Genomic DNA, 23,545 nt, shown 5'->3' on the forward strand with positions numbered 1-23,545 from the left:
TCCTCCTGTTTCTTTCCCTTGCAGCTCATCATCGACACCCCCACCAGCCCAGTCACTAGTGGCCTGCCCCTCTTCTTTGTTATCACGGTCACCGCCATCAAACAGGTAGGATGCACACAAATATGCTTATATGTCCAAGAAAAATTGCCTGTGATTATCCTTTATACGCATCAACTGCTGGCCTCAAATACCCACGCACTCTCCGTTCTCCGTTGCTCTATTATCTGTATATACACATTCCACTCCCAGCAAAGGGGCATGCCATTGAATCTGTCTGCTGATGTGAGAAATATGATCATGAATGGTCTCCTCTGTTAATCACTTGAGCTGAGGATCCCGTGACTCTGGGCGATGCATCCTCTCCGTTCCGTCCCAGTACTGAGGGATGGGGTACTATCAGTGATAGATAGAGCTATTCTCGCTCAGGAAGCCAGAGCTTTACTAGGACATAAATCTAAAACATGACACATTGGCTACAAATCCAGGAAACGGGTCACCAAGCTCAGAAAGTGCGATGCTAATTAATTACTATGTATGACTTTGACCTCTTGCTCTCCTCTCTCTTGATCTGGTGCTGGCCCCGATTCTGCTTGTACAACAGTCTATATTCTTTGTTTCCCCACTGTCAACACACACACACACACACACACACACACACACACACACACACACACACACACACACACACACACACACATATTTATTTCCTCCTTTTTTGTCCGCCTCCCCTTACAATCTCGTTTTCTATCCCTTCCCTTGCTGCAACCCACTTGCTGCATCTCTCTCAGGGCTACGAGGATTGGCTCAGACACAAAGCTGACTGCTCTATAAACGAGTGTCCGGTGGACGTGGTGCAGCAGGGGAAGGTGGTGAGGACACAGAGTCACAAGCTACGGGTAAGAATGGCCTCATTAGAGCAGCATAGCACCTGAGGCCACAAAGCAACACTGCTGTTCTGCTGCATAGCTCACTTTTTTTTCCCTGTAACTGTCGCTCTCACCAGCCCACCCCTTTCTCTTCCTCTCTGCAGTCCTCTCGAACTTTCTTTACTGCTGCTTTTGCTCTCTCTTCACTTTCCCACCAATTAATTTCCCCGAAGCTGTGATAGATTGTCCCCTGGTGTAGCGCGCAAGTCCCTCGGAGGACGAAGACGACTGATGTATTTCACGATTTAGGATATTCCTGTCATCATCCTCTGATGTTCTCTTCTGTCATTCTGATGCAACAGCAAATCTCTGTTTGGTGGTGTAATTCAGTTTGCCCTCTGCAAATGATTTTCATAATTTCACATCCCATCTTTGATCCAACTGCTAGTTTGTTTTTTTGTTTTTTTTAATGTTTCCATCTCAGCTCACACAGGATTTCACGTTATTCCAGTATTATCTTCTCAGCCCACTATCCGATTCTGTTCACTTTAATGCACAAATGAACTCTTCTTCTTTTTATAGAGCCATTACACCTCTTTCTGTATGAAAACACACTGGAAATAAGGCTCATTAATTTGCATTTATTAGTGTGGCTTTATTTACAGCAGTGCTGCTCGTGGTACCAAATGCAGGGGCGAATGCCAATATTTCTGTGAAAAATATAAACTAGTGTCACTCAGCTGGCATGCTGCTCTGCAGTAATCTGTCCTGTATCATCCAAGTATGAATGAAAACATCAGACTGCTTAATACTAGCCCATCACCTAAAATATAGATGTATAGAATAGAGCCTGACCGATATTATGTGTGTGCTAATATCAGTCTGCTGATCTGATGAATCTGCATTGGCAGTTATAGCAGCCGATAAATTTTTAATTTATCTGCTAGAAAAAAAGGAAAGAAGAGAGCGGAGAAACACCCTTCAACCGTGTAATGGGTGTTACAACTCTAAAACTTACCTGTTGGCGACACAGGAGTGCCTGTAGGTCATGAGGTAGACAGGCTGCTCCAGTCTCCATCAGTGAGATGCTGAACCACCAGTTGCTCTCTAAAGCAGCGGTCCCCAACCCCCGGGCCTCGGACCGGTACCAGTCCGTGAGTCGTTTGGTACCGGGCTGCGAGAGTTGAGGCTCAGGTGTGAAATGTATGGTTTTCAGGGTTTTTATCGGTTTTCAGCGTTATTTTGTTATCGTTTTTATCGTTAACTCAGTTTTCCTGGGTCTTTTCACATGTGTTATGAATAAATCTTCATTTTTTCGGTACCGGTACTAGTTTTATTTTGTTGTATTTACCTGCGACACCTTAAAGGCCGGTCCGTAAAAATATTGTCAGGCATAAACCGGTCCGTGGCACAAAAAAGGTTGGGGACCGCTGCTCTAAAGCGTTCATCAGAATATAGAAAACACTTAGAAGAAGCATAAAAAACAGTGTTTGTATGAATGGGTGAATGTGGCATGTTGTATAAAGTGCTTTGCCTGCTGAAGTAGAAAATCCCTGTATAAGAACCAGTCCTTTTTCCATTACTGTTTATGTGTTTGGACCGCCACATACACAACAACCAGCTGATCTGAGTGGGGTAGAGCATAAATGAGTAATCGACGACTTGTTGAGACAATAAAATGAGATCATTTTTAAACTGCATTGCCAATTTATTAAGGACTCATAAATAACGACACATTCATTCTCGTTTTGAAGCATTGTTTTTTCATAATATGTAATTGGTGCTGGTTACATGTCGTGTCTGCTGCTCTTAAAGTAGAGTTAATGCAGACTATGTGGGAACCTCGGTATATAGTTTGCACAAATCTACCAAGTGAAAGCCCAAATGCACAAATATACTTTTTTTTTCTTTTCTTTTTTTTTTATGTTTCCTGCCTGGCTTTATCTGTCACTGTCTCTTTCCTGTCTTTCTGCCTCTCTCTAGCTGTCTGTGTCTGTCTTCTGGGGGATTTTTTTTTCTTCTTTAGTGCTAAGGTTTCTTCCTTCCATAGATCAGAGAGGATTAAAGTGTGACTTGGGAGCAGGAATAATGATGAATACATTAATCATGCAAAATCAGAGAGCGTGTGTCATGTGTATGGTCACCGTGGAGATGGGATTTATCAGAGTTTAAGCTGCTCTGCTCGCATAATCCGTTATGCAATTTCTGATTTTATTTTTTTAATTTTTTTTAAAGAGAGATGGTAAAGGATTTCTAACAGGTTTGTCAGTCCCTGTCACTAATTCTGTGTTTATGTATTTATTATTAATGATATCGAAACCACTGTTTGTCCTCTACCAGGTGGGGGACATCGTTGTGGTGAAGGAAGATGAAACGTTCCCCTGTGACCTCATTCTTCTCTCCTCTAGTCGCCCTGATGGGACCTGCTACGTCACCACCACCAGCTTGGACGGGGAGTCTAGTCACAAGGTGCCACAACTAGTGAAACTGTTTGAATCAGTCTGTTCTCAACTTGTCTTTATATCCATCCATCCATCTTCATCCGCTTTATCCGGGGCCGGGTCGCGGGGACAGCAGCCTAAGCAGAGAAGCCCAGACCTCCCTCTCCCCAGCCACCTCCTCCAGCTTATCTGGGGGAACACCAAGGCGTTCCCAGGCCAGCCGAGAGATATAATCTCTCCAGCGTGTCCTGGGTCTGCCCCGGGGGCCTCCTCCCGGTGGGACATGCCAGGAACACCAACCCCAGGAGGTGCCCAGGAGGCATCCTTGTCAGATGCCCGAACCACCTCAGCTGGCCCCTTTCGATGTGGAGGAGCAGCGGCTCTACTCTGAGCCCCTCCCGGATGGCCGAACTTCTCACCCTATCTCTGAGGGAGAGGCCAGCCACCCTTCGGAGGAAGCTCATTTCCGACGCTTGTATCCGCGATCTCGTTCTTTCGGTCACTTCCCACAGCTCGTGACCATAGGTGAGGGTAGGGACGTAGATCGACCGGTAAATTGAGAGCTTCGCTTTTACACTCAGCTCCCTCTTCACCACGACGGACCGGTGCAGCGTCCGCATCACTGCAGCCGCCGCACCAATCCGTCTGTCGATCTCTGGCTCCCTTCTCCCATCACTCGCGAACAAGACCCCGAGATACTTGAACTCCTCCACTTGGGGCAGGAACTCATCCCCGACCCGGAGTGGGCACTCCACCCTATTCCGGCTGATTGTCTTTATATTTCCTGTCAAAAAAGAAGTTTACATAGGTCCTTAAATTAATCAAAGTTAAGGCCTTCTGAAGCACCAAATCACCACAAATAAAAGTCTTTTATGAAATCAAACAATGCCTGTCTGCTCACAAAGAACAACAGTTGTTATGTAACAGTGTAGTATTATCCAATGCTATTATTCTCTCCCTAAACTGTTTTAGTCTCCCTAACAAAAAAGGAAAGCATCACTGTTTCCAGGCATACGGAGAAAAGATTATTGTATGTATTATGAAAATAAAAATCTCACATCCATGAGTTTGCATTGCCAGGACTATTGATTATTATAATATTGATTAAGAAAAAATGCAGGAAGCTAACGTAACCATGTTCATCATTCTAGTAAATATGTAATCTCAACACTATTCTGCAGTGTTTTACTGTAAACCTATAAACCTTATGGTTTATAATTTGGGAGTTTTTAATTACCTGGAGTAAGAAAAGTCTTATGTGTTACAGATTTTAAATTGTGTGAATATTGCCTGTAATTATTACTAGTTATCTGCTGCAGTGCACTATTTAAGCTGCTTTACCCTGCTCACAGTTGCTGGGCTCGTGCAAGCTGCTTTACAACCCTGCTTTTTGGCTGTTTGACTAAAGGTTAATTTATTACATATTTATTACGCTATTTTCCAGCTCCCTGACTCTGCCAGTATTTAAAAGATTCATTTATTTTAAACTGTGCCAATCATTTGGCTCCCTTCTCTTAAAAGTTTAACTCCCCTTAAGTTAACTTTCTTCTGACCCCACAAATAGAAGATTTGAACAGCAGGTGGGCGGGCCTGCTGTGCTCACAGGCAGAGCTGTGTGGCCGAGATGAACATATTAAGGATATCTTATCTCTTTGACATCATGAAGATCTAAACGTTTAAAAAAGAAAAGGTTGAAGTGTTTGGAGCAGTCCCAAGTCTGAGGTTTTGGCTCACAGGGATAAAATTATGCCCGTGTTTATTATGAACGCCAGTGTAAACGAAGGAAAAACAGAAATGCCATAATGACCTTTCATTGGGTGACACTGCCACTGGAACACAGCAGCGAACATTGCAGATAAATGAAGTATGATTGTATCAATGATTTATTGTCATTTCATACATTCTGCAAGTAGCGACCATGTAACGATGAATTTAATTGATTCACGTGCCACTTTAGGGTAAAAATCAGGTTGTCGAATGTACAGATTTGTTGCTAATAATAGGACAAATATCTTTTTGGTTGGTCTGAAAAACGGAGCAGTTTAAGAAGGCACCCTTAAGGTTTAGCGGGAGTGTGATGTTTCCATTTATTCTACTTTCTCGTGTTTTCTGTCAGTGATTATTCACAAAAAATAATCAGCAGATTTACTCACTAATCAGAACAGTAACTGGCTGCAGCCCTGCACTTTTCAGGCAACATGCACCTACTCATAAATTCATAATGATCGAGGTGACACACTGGCCCACCAGCACTGCATTTTTTTTTTCCTCCATAGGTGATCACTGGTGTCACTCACATGATCTTATGCATGGATGATCATATGCATACACAAACACACACACGTATTACCCACAGTATAGAACAGACTACTGAACTCATCTTCCTCATACATGCCCTCGGGGCAGCCCTCTGATGTGTTCACCATCCCAGCATGCTGTCCCCTGGTGACCCCAAGAGCGCCCGACTCATCTCGCTGCCTTTTTTTTTTTCCCTCAGTCATTTAGTGAACCTGCTGAGGCTGAGGCTCTTCTCATTAGCGACTGTGGGTGACATTTTCCTCTTGTTGTCTTCTTCATCCCCCTCTCCGGCACCTTTTCTGTCTCAGACCTATTATGCTATACCAGATACCATGGCCTTTAGAACAGAGCAGGAGGTGGATTCACTACATGCCACTATTGAATGTGAACAACCGCAGCCTGACCTCTACAAGTGAGTGGGAAGCATGCTCACTGATGCATCTTTATACACAAACCTGTTACAAGATACGTCCTCGTCACTGTGTGGGTCTTGTTTTGACATCGCACTGACTTCTTTACAGATTTGTGGGACGTATCAATATTTACAAGGACAAAGAAGAGCCTGTGGCGAGGTTTGTGTTCACTTTGTGAGTGTGTGTGTTTCAAGGGTTTAATGCCAACGGCCTTCAATTGTTTTCTCTGTAATAACACCAGCATCTTAATTGTATTGTTTCAGACCACTTGGAGCTGAGAATTTGCTCCTTAGAGGAGCCACGCTGAAGAACACACAGCATATTTACGGTATTGATGTGGATTCACTTTGCTTAATGACTCCTGAATGTTTTACAACAGTTGAAGAAATGCTGGTATCATTTCTGCATTTGTAACTCACTGTTGTCTGTGCCTTCAGCTGTTGCAGTCTACACTGGCATGGAGACCAAGATGGCACTTAATTACCAGTCTAAATCTCAGAAGCGCTCTGCTGTGGAAAAGTATGATGAATGTCCCAGCTCATTTCACTGCATGATTGAAAGTTGTTCTTTGAACTGGTTAATTGAAATGCACCCTTCTGTACGCATACTCTCTCTCCTTCTCCCTCTGCAGGTCGATGAATGCCTTCCTCATAGTGTACTTGTGCATCTTGATCAGTAAAGCGGTGATCAACACTGTTCTGAAGTACGCTTGGCAGTGGTCGCCCGATCGGGATGAGCCCTGGTACAACCACAGGACTGAGCACGAGCGTCAGCGCCATGTGGTCCGTTCATAAGTCCTCTACGTTTTTAAAAGCAAACACTTAAACCAAGCGTCTGGTGTCACTTAAAACTTCATAGCTGTTTGTCTCCCTCCCCCAACTCAGGTGATCCGAGCCTTCACAGACTTCCTGGCCTTCATGGTTTTGTTTAATTACATCATCCCCGTGTCCATGTATGTAACGGTGGAGATGCAGAAATTTCTTGGCTCCTATTTCATCAGCTGGGACGAGGAGATGTTTGACGAGGAGCTGGGAGAAGGCGCTCAGGTGAACACCTCGGACCTGAATGAAGAGCTGGGACAGGTACACGCGCACGCCCAGATGCGGACTGTCGGATGCAATCTAAACTCTGTTGAGGCATGCCCTTACTGTACCCTTCTCCTTTCTCCCTCCTAGGTGGAATACGTGTTTACTGATAAGACGGGCACTCTAACTGAGAACAACATGGAGTTTATCGAATGCTGCGTTGATGGGAACGTCTATATCCCACACGCGATCTGCAACGGCCAAATCCTCAGCGCTGCGTCAAGTATAGACATGATTGATTCCTCACCTGGTGGCTACAGAAGAGTAAGTGTGTTTTGCTAAACAAACAAGGGGAAGCTAACCTCAGTTATAAGGCTGGAGGATTTTGATATATCCTATACCCAATACATATAAATTTTAACACTTTCATTGTATAGTGTATACTTTGTCTTATATTGGGGGTGAAAAAAAGTCCTCTGGTACACGGAAAAGTGATGAGCATTGCACTTATGGTAGTGGCAACAAAGATTAGTTTAGATTTAATAAAAGAAAACTTGTGTAGTCAGCATGAGCAGCAGTAGCTGCCACAGATGACTAGAGCGCGAGAGAGAGAGGACGAAGGGTGCTCACTGCCAAAAAGTGCTGAAAAGATTTCCTGCGTTATTGTTGGGGGGGGGGGGGGGTTTGTTTGGTTTTTTTTTTGATATATACTACAGAAATGTCACGCTATCGACTAAACAGAATTGATTGTGTAAAAAACAAAAAGAGGATTCGTTCTTCACTCTTGTTTTAATTATGCACCTTCTAACTCGGCCTGTTGCCTCCATAAGAAATGATTACGATATGTAGCTGTGCCTTTTGTCTGTCGCTGCAGGAATACGAGGATTTGTTTTTTCGGGCGCTGTGTCTGTGCCACACGGTGCAGGTGAAGGAGGAGGAGACGGTGGATGGCATCAAGAGGGGCATCCACCAGGGCAGGCCCACCTCCTTCTACATCTCTTCCTCACCAGATGAGGTAGCTTTGGTCGAGGGAATGAAAAGGTAAATGTGCTAAAACCACACAAAGTCCCCTAAAATCTTTATAGGTTCAAGTTACATTAAACTTTATTAGTGCGTATTTTATATTTTGGTTGAAAATGTATTTCGGTCAATTACCGTCCAGAACTTTTACTTTTGCCTTCAGGCTGCTCTTCCAACACGGACTCAGCCAGTAAACAGGAATCTGCTGTTTATTTCACAACGGATTAGGGGTTTGGCCGATTCATCAGTTTTATCTAGAAAGGCTTCAGGAAGGGAAACCTGACCTGGAAGTGTCTGTGTGGTAGCCATAACAGGAGCTGGTTAAATTCTCTAAATACTAAGGGAAAGTGCTTCCTTGGTTCCTTTGTTACCTCCTGTAGCAGAGGATACACAGGATAAAATAAGATATTACAGTTTGTTTTATTTTATAGGCTGTTTGTATTATTTAAAATCTCAACCTTTTAATGAATATGTTGCACCAGTATTTTATTTTTTATTTAATCTGACCTGTATGAAACGACATGGTGCAACATATTGGTGCATTTTGGAATCCATCTTCTGGATTTCAGTATTACAGACAGTTACTAGTCTAATGTAAGTATAATCAGTCTTTGGAAATTCTCCTTCACACCTTTTTAGTCATCTTTTCTTTCATTACTGTGTTTCTCTGAAGTAAAGTAAAGGAGATGTTCTTTTTTTTTAAATATTTGACCACACTTCTTTGTACCGCAAGTACCAAAAACTGCAGTTCCACAAATGACCCCTTGAGGCTGTCTCCATGTTAGAGCCCAAATAAACAGTTTAGGTTTCCATGGTGAATTGCCTCCTTCATGATAGCTGCTCAGGAGTGAATGCTTATTAAACTGACCCATTTAATTTATATTATAATTTAAAGTAATGTGTGACAGGTAGGTGCTGATACAGTCTGCTCGCTGTCCCTTCTGTTAAGTTATGACTCTGAGCTCCTTTAGATTATGTTTGTGGCAGCTTTTGGGACATTTTAATAAAATTGTTTGAAAAATATAACTATGATAACTTCCTGTACAGTTGATTGTAGTAACAGCTTGTTTTCAACGACATATCCTCCTCTCACCACTTGCAGTGAGTCCACTATGTTGGCAGAGGGAGGGTGCAGGGTCACCCCCTCCAACAAAATGGTCTTGGCTCAATTTTTCCTGAAGTACTATCTGGCAGTGCAAATTGTTGGTCGGTCAAGAACAATTTAAAGCCTTGATGGCACAGAGGAAGATGCAGACAGGTTGCTGTGAAGTTTTCAGACTTGTATTATCCTTGAATAACTTGTGCTGTGTTTTACTGTCTGATTACTGTTGAATTACTCAAACTGGACCACCTACAGTGTTTATAATCTTTATACCAAGAAGCACCAAGTCCACGCCAACACAGAGAACCTTTTCATTTTTTTTGTGTGTGCTATTTTAATAGTATAGTGTAGGACACGTCAACCATGCACCATCAGGGAATGCTGCTGTCTTATATAGCTTTCACAGATGTGCTCTGTCTTCGGCGTATGTGTGAGCTCAGGTTACGCAGAATGCGTCAGAGCACCTTTAGCCTTTCCAAGTGGGGCATAAGCGAGTATTGGTGTACATGGTTCCTTTTTTTTGGGCTTTAATGCATCTTTTTCCTTTCACTCTTGTTGCTAGGCTCGGTTACACATATCTAAGACTGAAGGACAACTACATGGAGATCCTCAACAAAGATGATGAGATTGAAAGGTCGGTGTGCTAAGAGACTGGTGCGGTTACTCCACAGGAGATAAAATGAGATTAATTCACTTGATGGAGTTGCGGTCACACATAAGCCGTCATACAACAGCCCTCAGCTTGTGTCTCATGTTCACCCGAGGTTACAAAAAAACTACAACCACCAAAGAGCAGGCAGAGGGTTGCTTTTTACGAAACTACTCAATCGAATCAAAACGTTCCAGCTGATCAGAAAAAACGGAAGCCGAACGAGTTTCCATTAGAGAGTGGTTTTGTGGCAAGTGTTTAATGTTTTGATCCGTGGGATGTGTTTGTGTAACCGCTTTCCCTCCCTATCACTCTCTGCAGTGGCCTGTCAATAGTGAGCTATTTTAAGGAAGCAGGGGAGCTCAGGAAGGGAGGGTGGTGCAGTGGGCAGCGGTGAAGACTTTAGCGGCAATGTGAAAGCAAAAGGTTTTACAGCTTTCTTGCATTTTGTGCTTTTACCCTTTTTAAGGGATCCAAGACCACTCGAGCCAAAAATAGAATTAATTTAAGCCTCGGCCATCAATCTGCATTGTGGTCTGTTTTACAGCTTGCTAATCAGGAAGTTAAAGGATGTAATGAAACTGTAAGAGGGGATAATGTGAGTTGTTTATCTTACAAATTATTGGAAAACTAAATTGAATGGAGGAAAAAAAATGCAAAAATGAGTGTGTGCACTTATCAGAACTGTTGAGTGTTGGACAATTTGTAGATAATATGCAGCACTGAAAAAAAAGCCACAATCAAATATCTTTGCAAATAAGAAAATTAACAAAACAATAACTGCGTCTTTGCCAATGCCGTCTCTCCATCAGGTTTGAATTGCTCCATGTACTGAACTTTGACTCTGTCAGGAGGCGAATGAGCGTTATAGTCAAGTCGAGCTCAGGTAAGATATCGTCTAACACGGGGCTGTTTATCGGATGCACTTCTTGCAGTTGGCTTTACGGATATTTGTTTTGCGTGCTCCCAGGAGACTACCTGCTGTTCTGTAAGGGTGCTGACTCATCCATTTTTCCACGGGTGGTCTCGGGAAAGGTGGAACAAGTTAAAGCCCGGGTGGAACAAAATGCAGTGGTAAGTGGACAGTTTGACCAGCACTGGTTATATAAGGGGATTGATGATACACTGCATCAGGTCAGTTTTAGATATCATTCAGAAATCTTTCATAGCTTCATGCTATAAACTTAAATTTTAATGTTACATTTGAACAAGAGGTTTAAAGAAAATTAATATTTCCTTTAAAAACATGAAGAGTACCTCTCTGTGGCATTTTTATTTTTTCATCTTTTAGCATACTAGTTTTTTTGTGTGTGTTTTTTGTTGTTGTTGTTGTTTTTTTTGTTGTTTTTTACTGCCCTTCTTTGACGCCTTGCACCTTAATGAGTCTTACTTTTAGCTAAAGCAGTCCACTGTTCCAGCCAACAAAAAAATCTCTAAATGGTACCGATCCAGCACTCAAATTATTAGAAGACAAAGTTAGCAACTACTTAGACAGGATAGTTGAGCATGTAGCAGTTAAAGAGCCATATATTTCCCTCAGGGGAGTTTTTGGAGCCCAGCTAAAAAGTGAAGATTGCACCTACCTTGAAATGACAGATACAAATGTAACTACAAATAAATGCTAGTGCACTTATAACTCTGCTAGATGTGAATGAAAACACATTTTATTCTAAAGCACGTATGGCTCTAATGTGGATGAGATTGGAACACTTGCGATCAGCATTTGAATTTGTTCATTTTTCTCCATCGCTCACTTCGCTGTAACACCAGGAAGGGCTGCGAACTCTGTGCGTCGCCTATCGAAGGCTCTCACAGTCTGAATACCAGGAGGCGTGTCATCACCTGATGGAAGCCAAACTGGCCCTGCAGGACAGGGAGCAGAGGCTGGCTCAGGCCTATGACATCATCGAGAGAGACTTTGTTCTTCTGGGCGCCACAGCAGTGGAGGACAGGTTGGTCAGAAAGAGGCGAACAGAGAGATTTAAAAACAGTGCAGCAGCGGGGGGACAGAAGGACAGAAGGGAAGATTAATGAATCATTAAGCCGCCCTTAAAGGATTGTCTTCAGAGCGTTCTCATGACTCATGAGTGCAAGAAGAATATTGTGTCAGAGCTCTGATAGGTGACTTACTATTAATACTGCTGTTTCTTTTCCACTGAGAGAATAAATATGCAAGATGTTTTTACGCTCGGAAATAGCAGACCACAGCATTGACCCCAACTTGATTGATCGCAAGCACAACAGTTTAATTTCCTAACAGATAAGCTGCTGATGGGCAGGGACAGGGGTGGCCATGCATTGATAAGTTATCACCAGTCTGTAATGGATTGATTGAAGCTTTGATGAATGCTTTAGTTCTGCATAGCTGAGTGGAGGCTGCATCACTTATTGACTTATCGATGTGCAGGCTCCAGGAGAAAGCAGCAGACACTATTGAGTCACTGCACAAGGCTGGGATGAAAGTTTGGGTCCTGACGGGGGACAAGATGGAGACAGCGGCGGCTACTTGCTACGCCAGCAAGCTGTTCCGTCGCACCACCCAAATCCTGGAGCTCACCAAGAAACGCACGGAAGAGCAGAGCCTTCACGATGTGTTGTTTGAACTCAACAGGACTGTTCTCAGACAGCGCTCCATCTCTGGGTATATGCTCACGTGGGCAATCTGCATTATGTGTGCAACTGCCTCTTGGTCAAATCAGTAGATCTTTTAGTCCTTCTGATGTGTAGATGGATTTCCCTGTTGATTAGTCTGTGATGCATTGTTTTTTTTATTTTTCTCAGCTTGTCCGTAGACTGCCTCGACTTTGGCCTCATTATCGACGGGGCCACTCTTTCTGCAGTATTGAAGCCCAACCAGGAGGGTGCAGGCCACGGCAACTACAGAGAGATCTTTCTAGAGATCTGTCGTAACTGTAGCGCCGTACTCTGCTGTCGCATGGCACCTCTGCAAAAAGCACAGGTAAAGGAAGTATGCGTGAAGTAAATATGCCACCTCCAAAGAGGCACATTCACAGTGGTGCTGATTGGAATGGGATGGGCTTTTTGCAGATTGTGAAGCTGATTAAAGCCTCCAAGGAGCACCCCATAACCCTCGCTATTGGCGATGGAGCCAACGATGTCAGCATGATCTTGGAAGCACATGTGGGAATTGGTGAGTACATTTAAGCACCATAATTAGCAGCTAATTTGCTAAATCATCCATTTAGTATTTAACCCAATGCTGATCATGATATTTGATAGCAGAGCGTTAGGTTAACCTAAAGTAAACCTTTGTTTTTGACAATAATCTATCAATTTAGGTGATCACATGTGGCATGATTGTAGTAATTGCAGGATATTTGCAAGTAAAATGCTAAAGGCAGCAACTGCAGCAATAATCATGCGATTAGACTCGTGATCAGGCTGCATTTAACCCTCTTTTCATTTCTTTAGGCATCATGGGTAAAGAAGGTAGACAAGCAGCAAGAAATAGTGACTACGCCATCCCGAAGTTTAAACACCTGAAGAAGATGCTTCTGGTCCATGGCCATTACTACTACATCCGAATTGCTGAGCTCGTTCAGTACTTCTTCTACAAGGTACTAGACGGGCGCCTCATGCGCTCAAGTGGCTCATACGTTTTAATCACTTTATCGTAATTCCCAGTGAAACACAGCCACAATGAACCAGATTTTGCAGCTACTCTGACAGATTACTGGATTCATGAATCCGTGGTGCAACCTATTCCCGGATTCATGCCCATGATGATCAGTGTGGGCGGCTTCCACAGCAAACAGTGCCCTGCCAACTGATTCATTTTTTTCCCTTTTTGGCAGGCCAGCTGCTTACGGCCCACTCAGTGAGCTTATAGCACACAATTTCTGCATAAACAGAAATGTGTAGATAGTAGCATTTTTAGAGTCTTTAATTTTTTTTCATTCGTACTTGTCACAAGCTTATCACTTTCTTTGCTTGTTGTGTTTTTTTTCTTTTCCCCCCCCCCTTAAATCTTTCCAGAATGTATGCTTCATCTTCCCTCAGTTCCTCTATCAATTCTTCTGTGGATTCTCCCAGCAGGTAAGTACTTTATACGGTGTCAGAGTTATCATTGAGAAGCACGCAGTCATATTTGCATTGGTCACATATTGTCACAGGAGCTTCAAATAGTAACTATTTCTGTATCTATCACTGATGATGAGAGAAGTTTTGCTCAAGCCGTGTGCTGGCATGTCATCCTTCTTCCCTCACTTGTATCTCTTCTTTGATTCTTAACTCCTCCCACTGATGTAGGAGAGAGGGGCAAGAGAGGAGACATGACCTAATCCTTATCCAAAAGGCTCTCTTGAGGTGTCTTGAAGTGAATTTAAGTGATTACAAGAACTTCAGCGATGCTGGACAAGGAATAATTTATAGATGGAGGAGAGAGGAAGTGATAGTTCATAAGTTATTATAATGAAAAGCACCCATAGACGCCACATTTTCTCTCAGTTCTGTGTTCTCTCCAGCTCTGAGGAACTATCAACCATAGTAACATAAAACAACATTACATGCACAACAGTATTTATATGGCAGATGAAGTCACTAATCATCTGGCAAACTTAGCGAAGCATATAGCTGTTGAGACCAATTTAAAACCGATAGAATAAATTAGACATGTTTAACAGCTTGTTAATGCAGTTAACATGGCAGCAGCCCAGTTCGTTGAGACATGTAGGCGTATTCAAGATGACTTGTGAGAACTCAAACTGAGCATCAGAGTGAGGAGGGAAGGGGTTGTTTCATGTCACTTCATCAAAAGCCATCACACATTAGCCATTGTGCTTGTTTTGTTGGTGTAAAAGTTGTTTGTGCACCTAAAGGGTTTCACCGGACACCGTTAAGAGAACCACAGTAACGTTCCTAGCTCTAATAAGTCAAATATGTCAGTATGTAAATGGTTTCAGATCACTGATGCGGTCTGTGTTTCCTCTGCAGCCTCTGTACGACACGGCGTATTTGACGCTTTACAACATCAGCTTCACCTCCCTCCCCATTCTGCTGTACAGCCTGGTTGAGCAGCACGTCAGCATGGACACATTGAAGAGAGAGCCCTCCTTGTACAGGTGAGCTCAGAAGAAATCCGATCCCCAAAGATTCTCTTTGTGCATGTAATAGCTGTTGTTCCTAATGTACGTTGTCACTCTGTGTTTGTCTCAGGGACATTGCGAAGAACTCCCTCCTCCGCTGGCCCGTCTTTCTCTACTGGACATGCCTGGGTGTGTTTGATGCTGTTGTCTTCTTCTTCGGTGCCTACTTCCTGTTTGACAACACCACCTTCACCAGCAACGGCCAGGTAAGCCTCTGTCTCCCTGTCGGCAAAAGGCGGTGATAACGGCCAGTACGCGAACAGAGCGGAAACTGAAGACTTAAGGGGTGTTTGTGGTGTTTGAGGCATCTTTTAGGGGATTAGAGGGAATAAATGGATGTAAAGTAAGTGCTCTCATTATAAACGCTCACTCGATGGGGTCTCGTTAAAGAGGAGCTTAGGTGTAGCGGTTTGACTTTGCGGTCCTGGTATTGTGGATCTGTAGTAGTAACGTGTCTGTCCTGGGTCCCCATAGGTCAGCTACATTGGATCTCCATTCATATTGACAATAGCATCTTTCTCTGTATTGTTAATTTGTATCATGTCAACTGTTTTTGATCGGTCCTGTTTTTTAAGTTGAGACATCCTGAAATTCATTTTGCCCTTTGTCCTGATTCTTTTCTCTTTTCTCCCCTCCCCCTCCTTCTCCCTGCTTCCTCTCTCTTTATTTTGCTCCTCTTTCTTCTTCTTCTTCTCCCTCTCCTCCTTCAGCTTATGACCACCAACACACAGATGGTAAGCCTGTCTCCCTCCCTGTCAGCTCTCTCTGTCTCTCATACCCTTTTTCGTTCCTGTCGTATTGTTTACGCCTTCAGTTTGACCGTCTCATACCGCTCCATCCTTTCTCACGTCACCGCCATCCATGCACTTCCGTTTGAATGTGTAGTTTTCTAGCGCTCCATTATTCCCCTAATCTATGTAAAGCCCTGAATCCTTGCACAGTATCCTGATCTTAACTGACATGGTAGAAATCTTAGATGCTTCCTCACATTATCCTTGTGTTTCCTTCTGGTAGTAAACAAATGAATACTAGTATCGCTGTGGCTCGAGATCCAACATCTGTTTGTTTTGTTTGTTTTCCGTCAACCTTGTTTGTGCATTTGTGTGTATTTGTACGTCCATGTAATTTCACTGATGTGGGAGGTTTATAAAAGGGGGGGGGGTCCGTACTATTTCTGCAGTTTATAAAGGAAAGAAGTAATGGACACTGGTATCAACAGACAGCTGGTTTCTTTGCCTTGATCTTCCTATCCTGTCACGATCCTCCCTCTTTCATCTTCTCATCCCATCTGTTCACCCCCGATGTCTCCTTAAACCTTTCTAGGATTTCATCAGGTAGAAATATTTGCACACTGAGATATGAAGTGAAAAAGCCTCCAGTTCAGTGCCCACAATATCCCTTTCTCTCACCTTTTATCACAGCAGATATGATGTAAGAGTGTCTGTTCCCTCCTCGTTTTACTTGCTGGAGGGGCGGGCGGGTATCGTAGGGTGTTAAGTAATCCGTGGATGCAGGGAGAACAGCTTGTGCGATTGATGTTGCCTCTAACTCTCTTCTTCCTCTCTTATCCCTGCAGATGTTTGGGAACTGGACGTTTGGGACTCTCATCTTTACTGTTCTGGTGTTCACTGTAACACTAAAGGTGTGTTTGGAAATCCACTGAGGGGAAAATATTTAAGAAAAGCTAATATCAACTACCTTTACATAAATGATATCTTAGTTTGTACCCACCGACTTCATTGGCTAGCTCCTTTTCGCTATGTCTATGTTCTGTTTGTTTCAGCTTGCCTTGGACACGCACCACTGGACCTGGATTAATCACTTTGTCATCTGGGGGTCGCTACTTTTCTATGTTATTTTCTCTCTTCTCTGGGGTGGGATCATTTGGTAAGATGTGCTATGATTTTACTTGTATCAGTAAAGTTTATGCTGATCAGTGTATTTCAGGAAAGTCATTGATTTTTTTTCTTTCTGCCTTTTATTTTGCTGCTCAGGCCCTTCCTGAACTACCAGAGGATGTACTACGTGTTCATGCAGATGCTGTCCAGCGGTCCGGCCTGGCTCAGCATCATCCTCCTCATTACAGTCAGCTTGCTGCCAGATGTCATCAAGAAGGTCCTCTGCAGGGCCATGTGTCCCACAGCCACTGAACGCGCACAGGTACAATGTTGGCACCACCTCCACATGAAGCTGGAGGTTTGAATTGTCTCGTGTCTGAAATTAGGCTGTAGATATTTTTTCACTTTAGTGATTTCTGATAGTGTTCACTAAATGCTAACCAGTGACTAATTAACGCTTTCCCCCTTTTCACTACTCAAAATCTGAGCTCATACTACACATCTCAGTACCCTAGTGGTGTGCCATAAATCTGTTGACTGTATTATGAAAGGAGGCCATTCAGATCCTTAGTTTATTTGAATATCAGCTGGATTTACTGACTTCCCGTTCCCTGTGGCTTAGCCTTACGTTGCCGTGAAACAAGCTTCACCGTGAGTGGAAAAGCGAGTGAAAGGTCTGACAGATTTCTTCCTCTTGTGCTTTTTTTCCCCTCCTCTTCTCTTCTTTCTCACTGCACCCTAATGGATCACCGTAATCAAAATCCACACCACCTCTCATTGAGCCTTTCTCTCCTTTCCTTTCTTTTTGCCTTGTTATGCCTTATCTTCACTACTTCCATCCTCCTCTTTATTATTTTTTTTCTTCCTCCCTCCTCATTACTGTCTCCTCTCTCGCCCTCCTTTGTTTTGTCCCCCCACTCACTCACACGCTCTTTCATGGTAACTACAGTCCACCCGCCCGTGCCTTACTGTGGAACCATCCACCATCTTCATGCTTTCGCAGTCCTCCAGCAGAATGAGTTTCTGATTGGGCCAGAGAGACGAGAGAGGAGCGGGAAGAGGAGGTGACTCTCTCTTTTAAGCCCTCATCTCTGTTTGCATGGTGGCATGCCCCTGTATAAACCACATAGCACCATCTCTACTAATGTGAAACTAACTACTAGCTGCTAATGACGACACAGTACCCGGTTTGTAAGGTTGCATTTGTAGTATCCTTTTGCTGCCATTTTCATTACATATTTCATTGTGTTTAGTTTCCCTTGGTATGTGTGACATGTATTTTGTTGTCACCGTTCCAGCCAGTCTCATCTATATGTTGTTAAAATGATGATGTGTCGTTGTTGGTAGGACTTTTGTCATATTAGGTTTTACCTGAAACAGTTGAATTGAGTAACTTTCATGTCACTTTAAGCAAGTATTCTTGGGGTTTTTTAATTGTTTTTGATTCATTTTTAGATGTTTGTTGCCTTGGCCAACAATTCTAAAATTGAATTTAATGACAAATAGTGTAGCAGTTTATACATTTGCCTAACAAGTTAAAAATCCCCAGGTCAATCCCAGGAGGAGACACAAATCCGTTGAGGGGGTGGTGGTGGGGGTGTCTGGAAGGGCATGCAGTGTAAAAATCTGCATATCAAATATGCAAATCCATCCACTGTGGTTCACCCCTTGTGAATAAGGGAGCAGCCAAGAGTAGCTGTATATTTAATGACAAATAGTCCTGGAGTTCAAGTTTTTCAAACATCACCAAACCATAGCAGCCTTACATGATAGCACAAACCTGATTTATGGAAAAGATTTGCAATCCCAGACCATGTCTGGGAATTAGACAGCTGTTAAAGGGACTGTTCACCCCAAAATTAAATATCCATATTTCTTTTAAATCCATCTAGAAAACACATTTTGAATCCTCATGTCAGCTTAAAGTATTGAAGCATTACTAGACAAAAGACAAAAGGCTGAGCAGATTCCTTCATCAACCCCTGTCCTTTAACATCATCCACAGAGGGTAAGTTCAGTGCAGGTTCTGGAGGACGGCCTGTCTCCTGGCTCTGCTGGTGGAGGTGGAGGCCGTGAAAGGGACCCACTCCACCCTGATAGGACCTGTGAAGGAGACAGTGGGAAAAAAAGCTGCTAGAAGCTCTGACTCCTTGGTACCACATAGTCACAGCACCCTACTCAGCAAACCCTAGAGTACCCACAACAGGGGGGCTAGGGTCACCATGGTAACGGCACACAAAGGGCGTGGATAGTGGGGTGTTGGGCTCTTAATGCTGATGCCATGATGCTTCCTGCTGCTTTGCACTGCATGCGGCATGCAATTGTGCTGTGGCTCAGAGTGACGGGGGTGCAGTGCTGCTTCATGAAGAATTTCCTTCTGCCAAAGCTACTTTCAGGAATCACAATCCCCAATTAAGTCAGCAGCGCTAGTTTCAAAGCAACTCATCACATGTGGGATGAGAATTAACTTGATCTGGGTAGAAGCCAGGAGAGAAATCCTGTCTTTATTATACATGAGGATACGTGTCATGGTTTGTTGGGTGTAGCTTATGATGCAGTCAATAGTAAAGTTTGGGCACCCAGAGAGAAGGCTACAGGTTTAATACAGATTTGATAAGTGCAGTCTGTAACTAAGGTTATATTTTATTAGGAAAGGCCCCAAGTAGGTTACTTCCAGCACTCATGTTAACAAATTAAACTCAGGGGTGAAATTTAGTTTGTCTCTGGCAATTTGGCAAACCAGGTTGTGCATCAGTGTCTGTAATAAGTGTACACTGGCGCCATCTGGTGCTGAAACATAGAATTGCAAGTGAGTTTTGTCTTCATTACACAAGCATGCTTAATCGAACATGACGGCTGATCATGATGGGTTGTTTTCAGAAGGTTTATTGTTATTGAGTATGTTCTTTTCAGCATTTAAAGCAGAGTCAAGGTTACTTTTCACATTTAAAAAAGAAAGAAATAAATATGCAGACCACCAAATAAGTATATTAAACCTTCTGAAAATAATTCTGCCTTTCGTGTGCATGTGTCAGATTTTCTCGCAAATTCTATAATTTCACCTGCATGTTTCTTTTCCTCCAGTTTCCTCTTCTATCGCTTGAAATGTCTTATGATGGTGGATTCTCTGTTTTTGTGCAGGATCATCAGAAGCTGTTGCCGGGTAGCGTGGCGGCCGTGACTCCACTGTCCTTTTGTCGATCCTGCAAAGGCACGAGCGCGGACTCCTCTCACCTCCACCTTGGCACCGCAGAGTCACTGACGCTCTGCAGGTCTGACCCTCTACCCCAGAAACTCCTGGCCCATTTGGCAGAGAGCGGAGGGACAGAATTGTGTCCTCTCAGCCCTTACATGCTCCGTCTCTCTGGGGCAGGGTTCGCCTACTACGCTCCTGGGCCGGAAACCTCAGTGTGAACACAGATGCAGACTCTGAAGCTTCTGCATCTCAGAGATCCGTGAATTACACAACGCAGACATGTTCAAACACATCTGAAGCATGGACACTCCATGCTAAGTTCACCATGTGCATTTTTGGGCTACACCTGAGTGAAAAACCCTTTAGTTAGTATTGCCCGTACTCCTAATTCACATACTTGTCTCATTTTCTTTTCTTTTTTTTTTTTTGGTTTGATTCAGCAAATTCCCTGCTCAGACTCTTACTTGAAAAAGTTTGAGCAAAAGGAGAACCATGTGCGAAAATGCTTCTCGCACCGTGGAGCTGTGCCGTTTGAACTGTTGAACCTTTTTGTATTTCCTCGTCTCATTTTCAGTCTGACATTCTTGCCTGGTCCTCCACTTTTGCGTCCCCTTTTTTCGCTTCTTTGTAAATGTTTGTCGGAAACATTTATGTACATTTTGTGGTCTGGCCAAGTAAGGGGGATAGCCTTCAAGCTCAGCCCTTTAGGTGTGCGTGCGTGTGCATGAGCGTGAGTACGCATGAATTTTGCCTGTTTATTGTATGTTTGTATGTGACACACCTTTGCCTTACAGGTAACAACACAGCAGCAGGCTAGGAGCCAAAGGAGAAAGGTGTTTAGATTTAGAAAAACTGGGAAAAAAAAGAAGCATAAGTGATGTTTTTACAAAGCCTTACACACAACCATCAGCTGAAGGAGAGAGGCGGGGGAAATCTGAAGAGGGATGTGCAGTATTTTAGCCACCCTGCCTTAATTCATAGATGCCCTTTTTTCCCCTTTTAAACTGATTACATTTGGTCACTTTAAACACATTTGTGAGAGTACAAGGAGGTTCAAAGAGCATAGATATAAATATATACAGTACAATGAGTCTATTATTCCTCCTACTTTCTTTTACCCTCACAATTGTGTCGAGCTTTGTTTCCCTTATCTGTCAGCGTAGCATGTCAGATCTCTCTCTGCATGCTGATTTATTCTTCTCTCAGTTGTTCCACATCCTTCTTTGTCCCAGACATCATTCATCACCAAACCTTCCACGGCACTTGTGTTTTTTTTTTTTTTCCTTTTCCCTGAACAGTTAGCAAAACTGCACCCTCTCCTGCCACCATGTGGTTGTGCAGGGTAACAGCAGCAGTTTGCGTGTTTGTTTGTGGATGTCCTAAATGACTTGCTACTCCTCCCTGTTGCATTGTGCTCGTGTGTTTGCTGCTGTGCTCCGTGTTATGCAAAAGTTAACGTAAGAATGCTAATGTTGTCACGTTATAAGGGGTTGTCTCTGTGTCACATAATTCCATGAGGCTTTTTTTTTTTTGTACTGTTCTAAAATTATTGATGTCAGTCACTATTGATGTGTGGATGTAAATTTAAAAAAACAATGTTGATCTATATTGTGGTGAGAAGGGGTGTTGGATAGATTTAATTTGTTGTAAGAAGGTGGGAGACTTGAATCGGCGATGTCACAATCAAATCAATGAGAATGTTGAAGTGATTTGTCCATCACGTCCTCCAGCTGAAGATTGTAGCTCATTTTCGGTGAACCTCTTTTTCTGCATTTCTAAAAATCTGAATTTTGTTGGGTTACATAGCAAGTTACTGACTCTGGAAGTCATGAATGTGAGATTTTCTTCTTTTTTTTTTTTTTATACATTTATACCGTTTCATACACATCACCATTTGCCAATATGTATAAAATCATTAATCTGGACTTTTCCCTTCAGTTTTCACTCCACAAGCCTCCACAGGTGTGCAAACGTGGAGGGGCTCAACATCCTGACCTCAGCGATAAAAGGAACGTACTTGGTGCTTGTAACACAGTGTCCCACCTCACTGTGCCGTTGCCATACCATATCGAGACATAGTCTAAATGTCATATTCTACAAGAATAATGTAACTTTTGTGATATGACGGGGAAGCATTTGTTGTAATTCAGACATGTTTAGTAGCAAATTCCTCCACATTTCAAATCTTCACCATTTAGTCAATTTTTGTGTTGTCCATTGTGTATATTTTTTTTGCTACTTTTGTATCTCAGAGAGAAGACTATATTTTAACTCTATGCTAGAGTATGTGGTCGAGTTTGTAACCAAAACGAGAGGAAAAAACTATAAGATTCATTAGATTTACCAATAGTTATACACAGTGCACTTTGTTTTACAACAGATCTGTTTGACCATTCAAAACCAGGTCTTATTGTCTTGTCAGCTGGGGTTTATGGTTCACTCTTCCTCACAAGTTATTTTTCTAAGAAGATTGTATTTGGTGAGAAGGGGAGGGGGAATAAAAAGAAGTGACCAAATAACTTGACTAGGAATGAACTGTCTGTATGTGTCAGCTCTGTCGCAATGGATTTATCACACCAGCCTTCTACTGCTGATCAGAATGTCAAACTGCTTTTTTCTATGTCCATCAGCACAACAGCAGGTGCTCATCTTGTCACTCCTGAGCTTGGCAAAGGTCTGAAATGTCGACTTCTGTGCTCTGAGCAGCACACTTCATATCATACCTTTTTAGTATGGCACTGTTTGTATTACTAAACAGGTTTTGAGAAATTACTTTTTTTCCGTTTTGGATAAAAGATTTTAAAAGTTCACCTGTTGACTTTTTGCCAGCCTGTCTGTAGCAAATGAGGGCAAAGCACTGTATTGTCATTCTGCTTGTAATAAAGAGTGAAAACACTTTTCCTGCCATGGTTTGTGTTATACACTATATCGCCAAAAGTATTTGCTCATCTGCCATCACACGTAGGTGCAACTGAGTAACATTTCATTCTTGATCAATAGGCTTGAACATGTCGGCCCAGCCTTTGTAGCTACAACAGCGTCAACTCATCTGGGAAGGCTTTCTGCAAGAGCCGAACCCGACTCCTGAAAAACAGCCCTGTAGCATAATTCCCCCTCCACCTAACTTTGGTGGGTGGGGGAGTTGTCCCAACTTACACTTGGTATAATGCAGTCACACAAGCACCGTTCTGGAAATTGCTGGACAGAGAAGTCTGATTCATCATTCCAAAGGACATGTCTCCACTCCTCTAGAGTCCAGTAGTGGTGTGCTTTACACCACTGCATTCAGTGCATTGCACTTGCTGATGTAAGGCTTGGATGAAGCTGCTTTGTAGAGGAAGCAAAAGTACAGAAATTTTATGAAAGTTAAAGTATTGATTCAACTTCATTACTCAAGTAAAAGTGAAAAAGTACGGGCTCTGAAACTTACTTAAAGTAGCTCTTTTGAAGATGTTTCTACCAGCTATTTCTGTGGAAAGCTAGTTGAACCTTATGTTATATTAATGTAATTAAAATCACATTAACATAGCGCGGGAATACAAATGCGAATGCAAACTTTATTTCAGTCTAATGAGTCCTTATAAATCTACTC

The 23,545-nt window shown here is 42.9% G+C and overlaps 1 protein-coding gene across 7 annotated transcripts in view; it reads left to right on the forward strand.

The window, feature by feature from the left end:
* LOC146370861 (phospholipid-transporting ATPase IH-like) overlaps nucleotides 1–22,849 on the forward strand; it is a 33,301-nt gene extending 10,452 nt beyond the window's left edge. For 3 of the 7 annotated variants that reach the window (XM_084907637.1, XM_084907639.1, XM_084907640.1), the window contains 27 exons: nucleotides 25–105; nucleotides 789–896; nucleotides 3,207–3,335; nucleotides 5,914–6,017; nucleotides 6,127–6,177; nucleotides 6,282–6,346; nucleotides 6,456–6,537; nucleotides 6,650–6,800; nucleotides 6,903–7,100; nucleotides 7,194–7,367; nucleotides 7,918–8,084; nucleotides 9,728–9,799; nucleotides 10,627–10,700; nucleotides 10,785–10,888; nucleotides 11,585–11,766; nucleotides 12,222–12,455; nucleotides 12,596–12,773; nucleotides 12,863–12,965; nucleotides 13,247–13,392; nucleotides 13,811–13,870; nucleotides 14,768–14,895; nucleotides 14,990–15,125; nucleotides 15,630–15,653; nucleotides 16,496–16,561; nucleotides 16,703–16,806; nucleotides 16,914–17,079; nucleotides 19,899–22,849. In XM_084907637.1, coding sequence (XP_084763763.1) covers nucleotides 25–105; nucleotides 789–896; nucleotides 3,207–3,335; nucleotides 5,914–6,017; nucleotides 6,127–6,177; nucleotides 6,282–6,346; nucleotides 6,456–6,537; nucleotides 6,650–6,800; nucleotides 6,903–7,100; nucleotides 7,194–7,367; nucleotides 7,918–8,084; nucleotides 9,728–9,799; nucleotides 10,627–10,700; nucleotides 10,785–10,888; nucleotides 11,585–11,766; nucleotides 12,222–12,455; nucleotides 12,596–12,773; nucleotides 12,863–12,965; nucleotides 13,247–13,392; nucleotides 13,811–13,870; nucleotides 14,768–14,895; nucleotides 14,990–15,125; nucleotides 15,630–15,653; nucleotides 16,496–16,561; nucleotides 16,703–16,806; nucleotides 16,914–17,079; nucleotides 19,899–20,171 — 3,360 coding nt within the window. In that variant the 3' untranslated portion in view covers nucleotides 20,172–22,849. Of the gene's footprint in view, nucleotides 1–24; nucleotides 106–788; nucleotides 897–3,206; nucleotides 3,336–5,913; nucleotides 6,018–6,126; nucleotides 6,178–6,281; nucleotides 6,347–6,455; nucleotides 6,538–6,649; nucleotides 6,801–6,902; nucleotides 7,101–7,193; nucleotides 7,368–7,917; nucleotides 8,085–9,727; nucleotides 9,800–10,626; nucleotides 10,701–10,784; nucleotides 10,889–11,584; nucleotides 11,767–12,221; nucleotides 12,456–12,595; nucleotides 12,774–12,862; nucleotides 12,966–13,246; nucleotides 13,393–13,810; nucleotides 13,871–14,767; nucleotides 14,896–14,989; nucleotides 15,126–15,629; nucleotides 15,654–16,495; nucleotides 16,562–16,702; nucleotides 16,807–16,913; nucleotides 17,080–17,706; nucleotides 17,822–18,762; nucleotides 18,983–19,898 lie in introns of all 7 variants that reach the window. The other 4 variants (XR_014797115.1, XM_084907642.1, XM_084907643.1 and 1 more) reach the window with 4 other exon arrangements.
* Nucleotides 22,850–23,545: the final 696 nt, after the last annotated feature.

This window comes from Perissodus microlepis, chromosome 16 (assembly GCF_051167445.1).
Source record: "Perissodus microlepis isolate ML-2025 ecotype Zambia chromosome 16, ASM5116744v1, whole genome shotgun sequence".
Classification (NCBI taxonomy): domain Eukaryota; kingdom Metazoa; phylum Chordata; class Actinopteri; order Cichliformes; family Cichlidae; genus Perissodus; species Perissodus microlepis.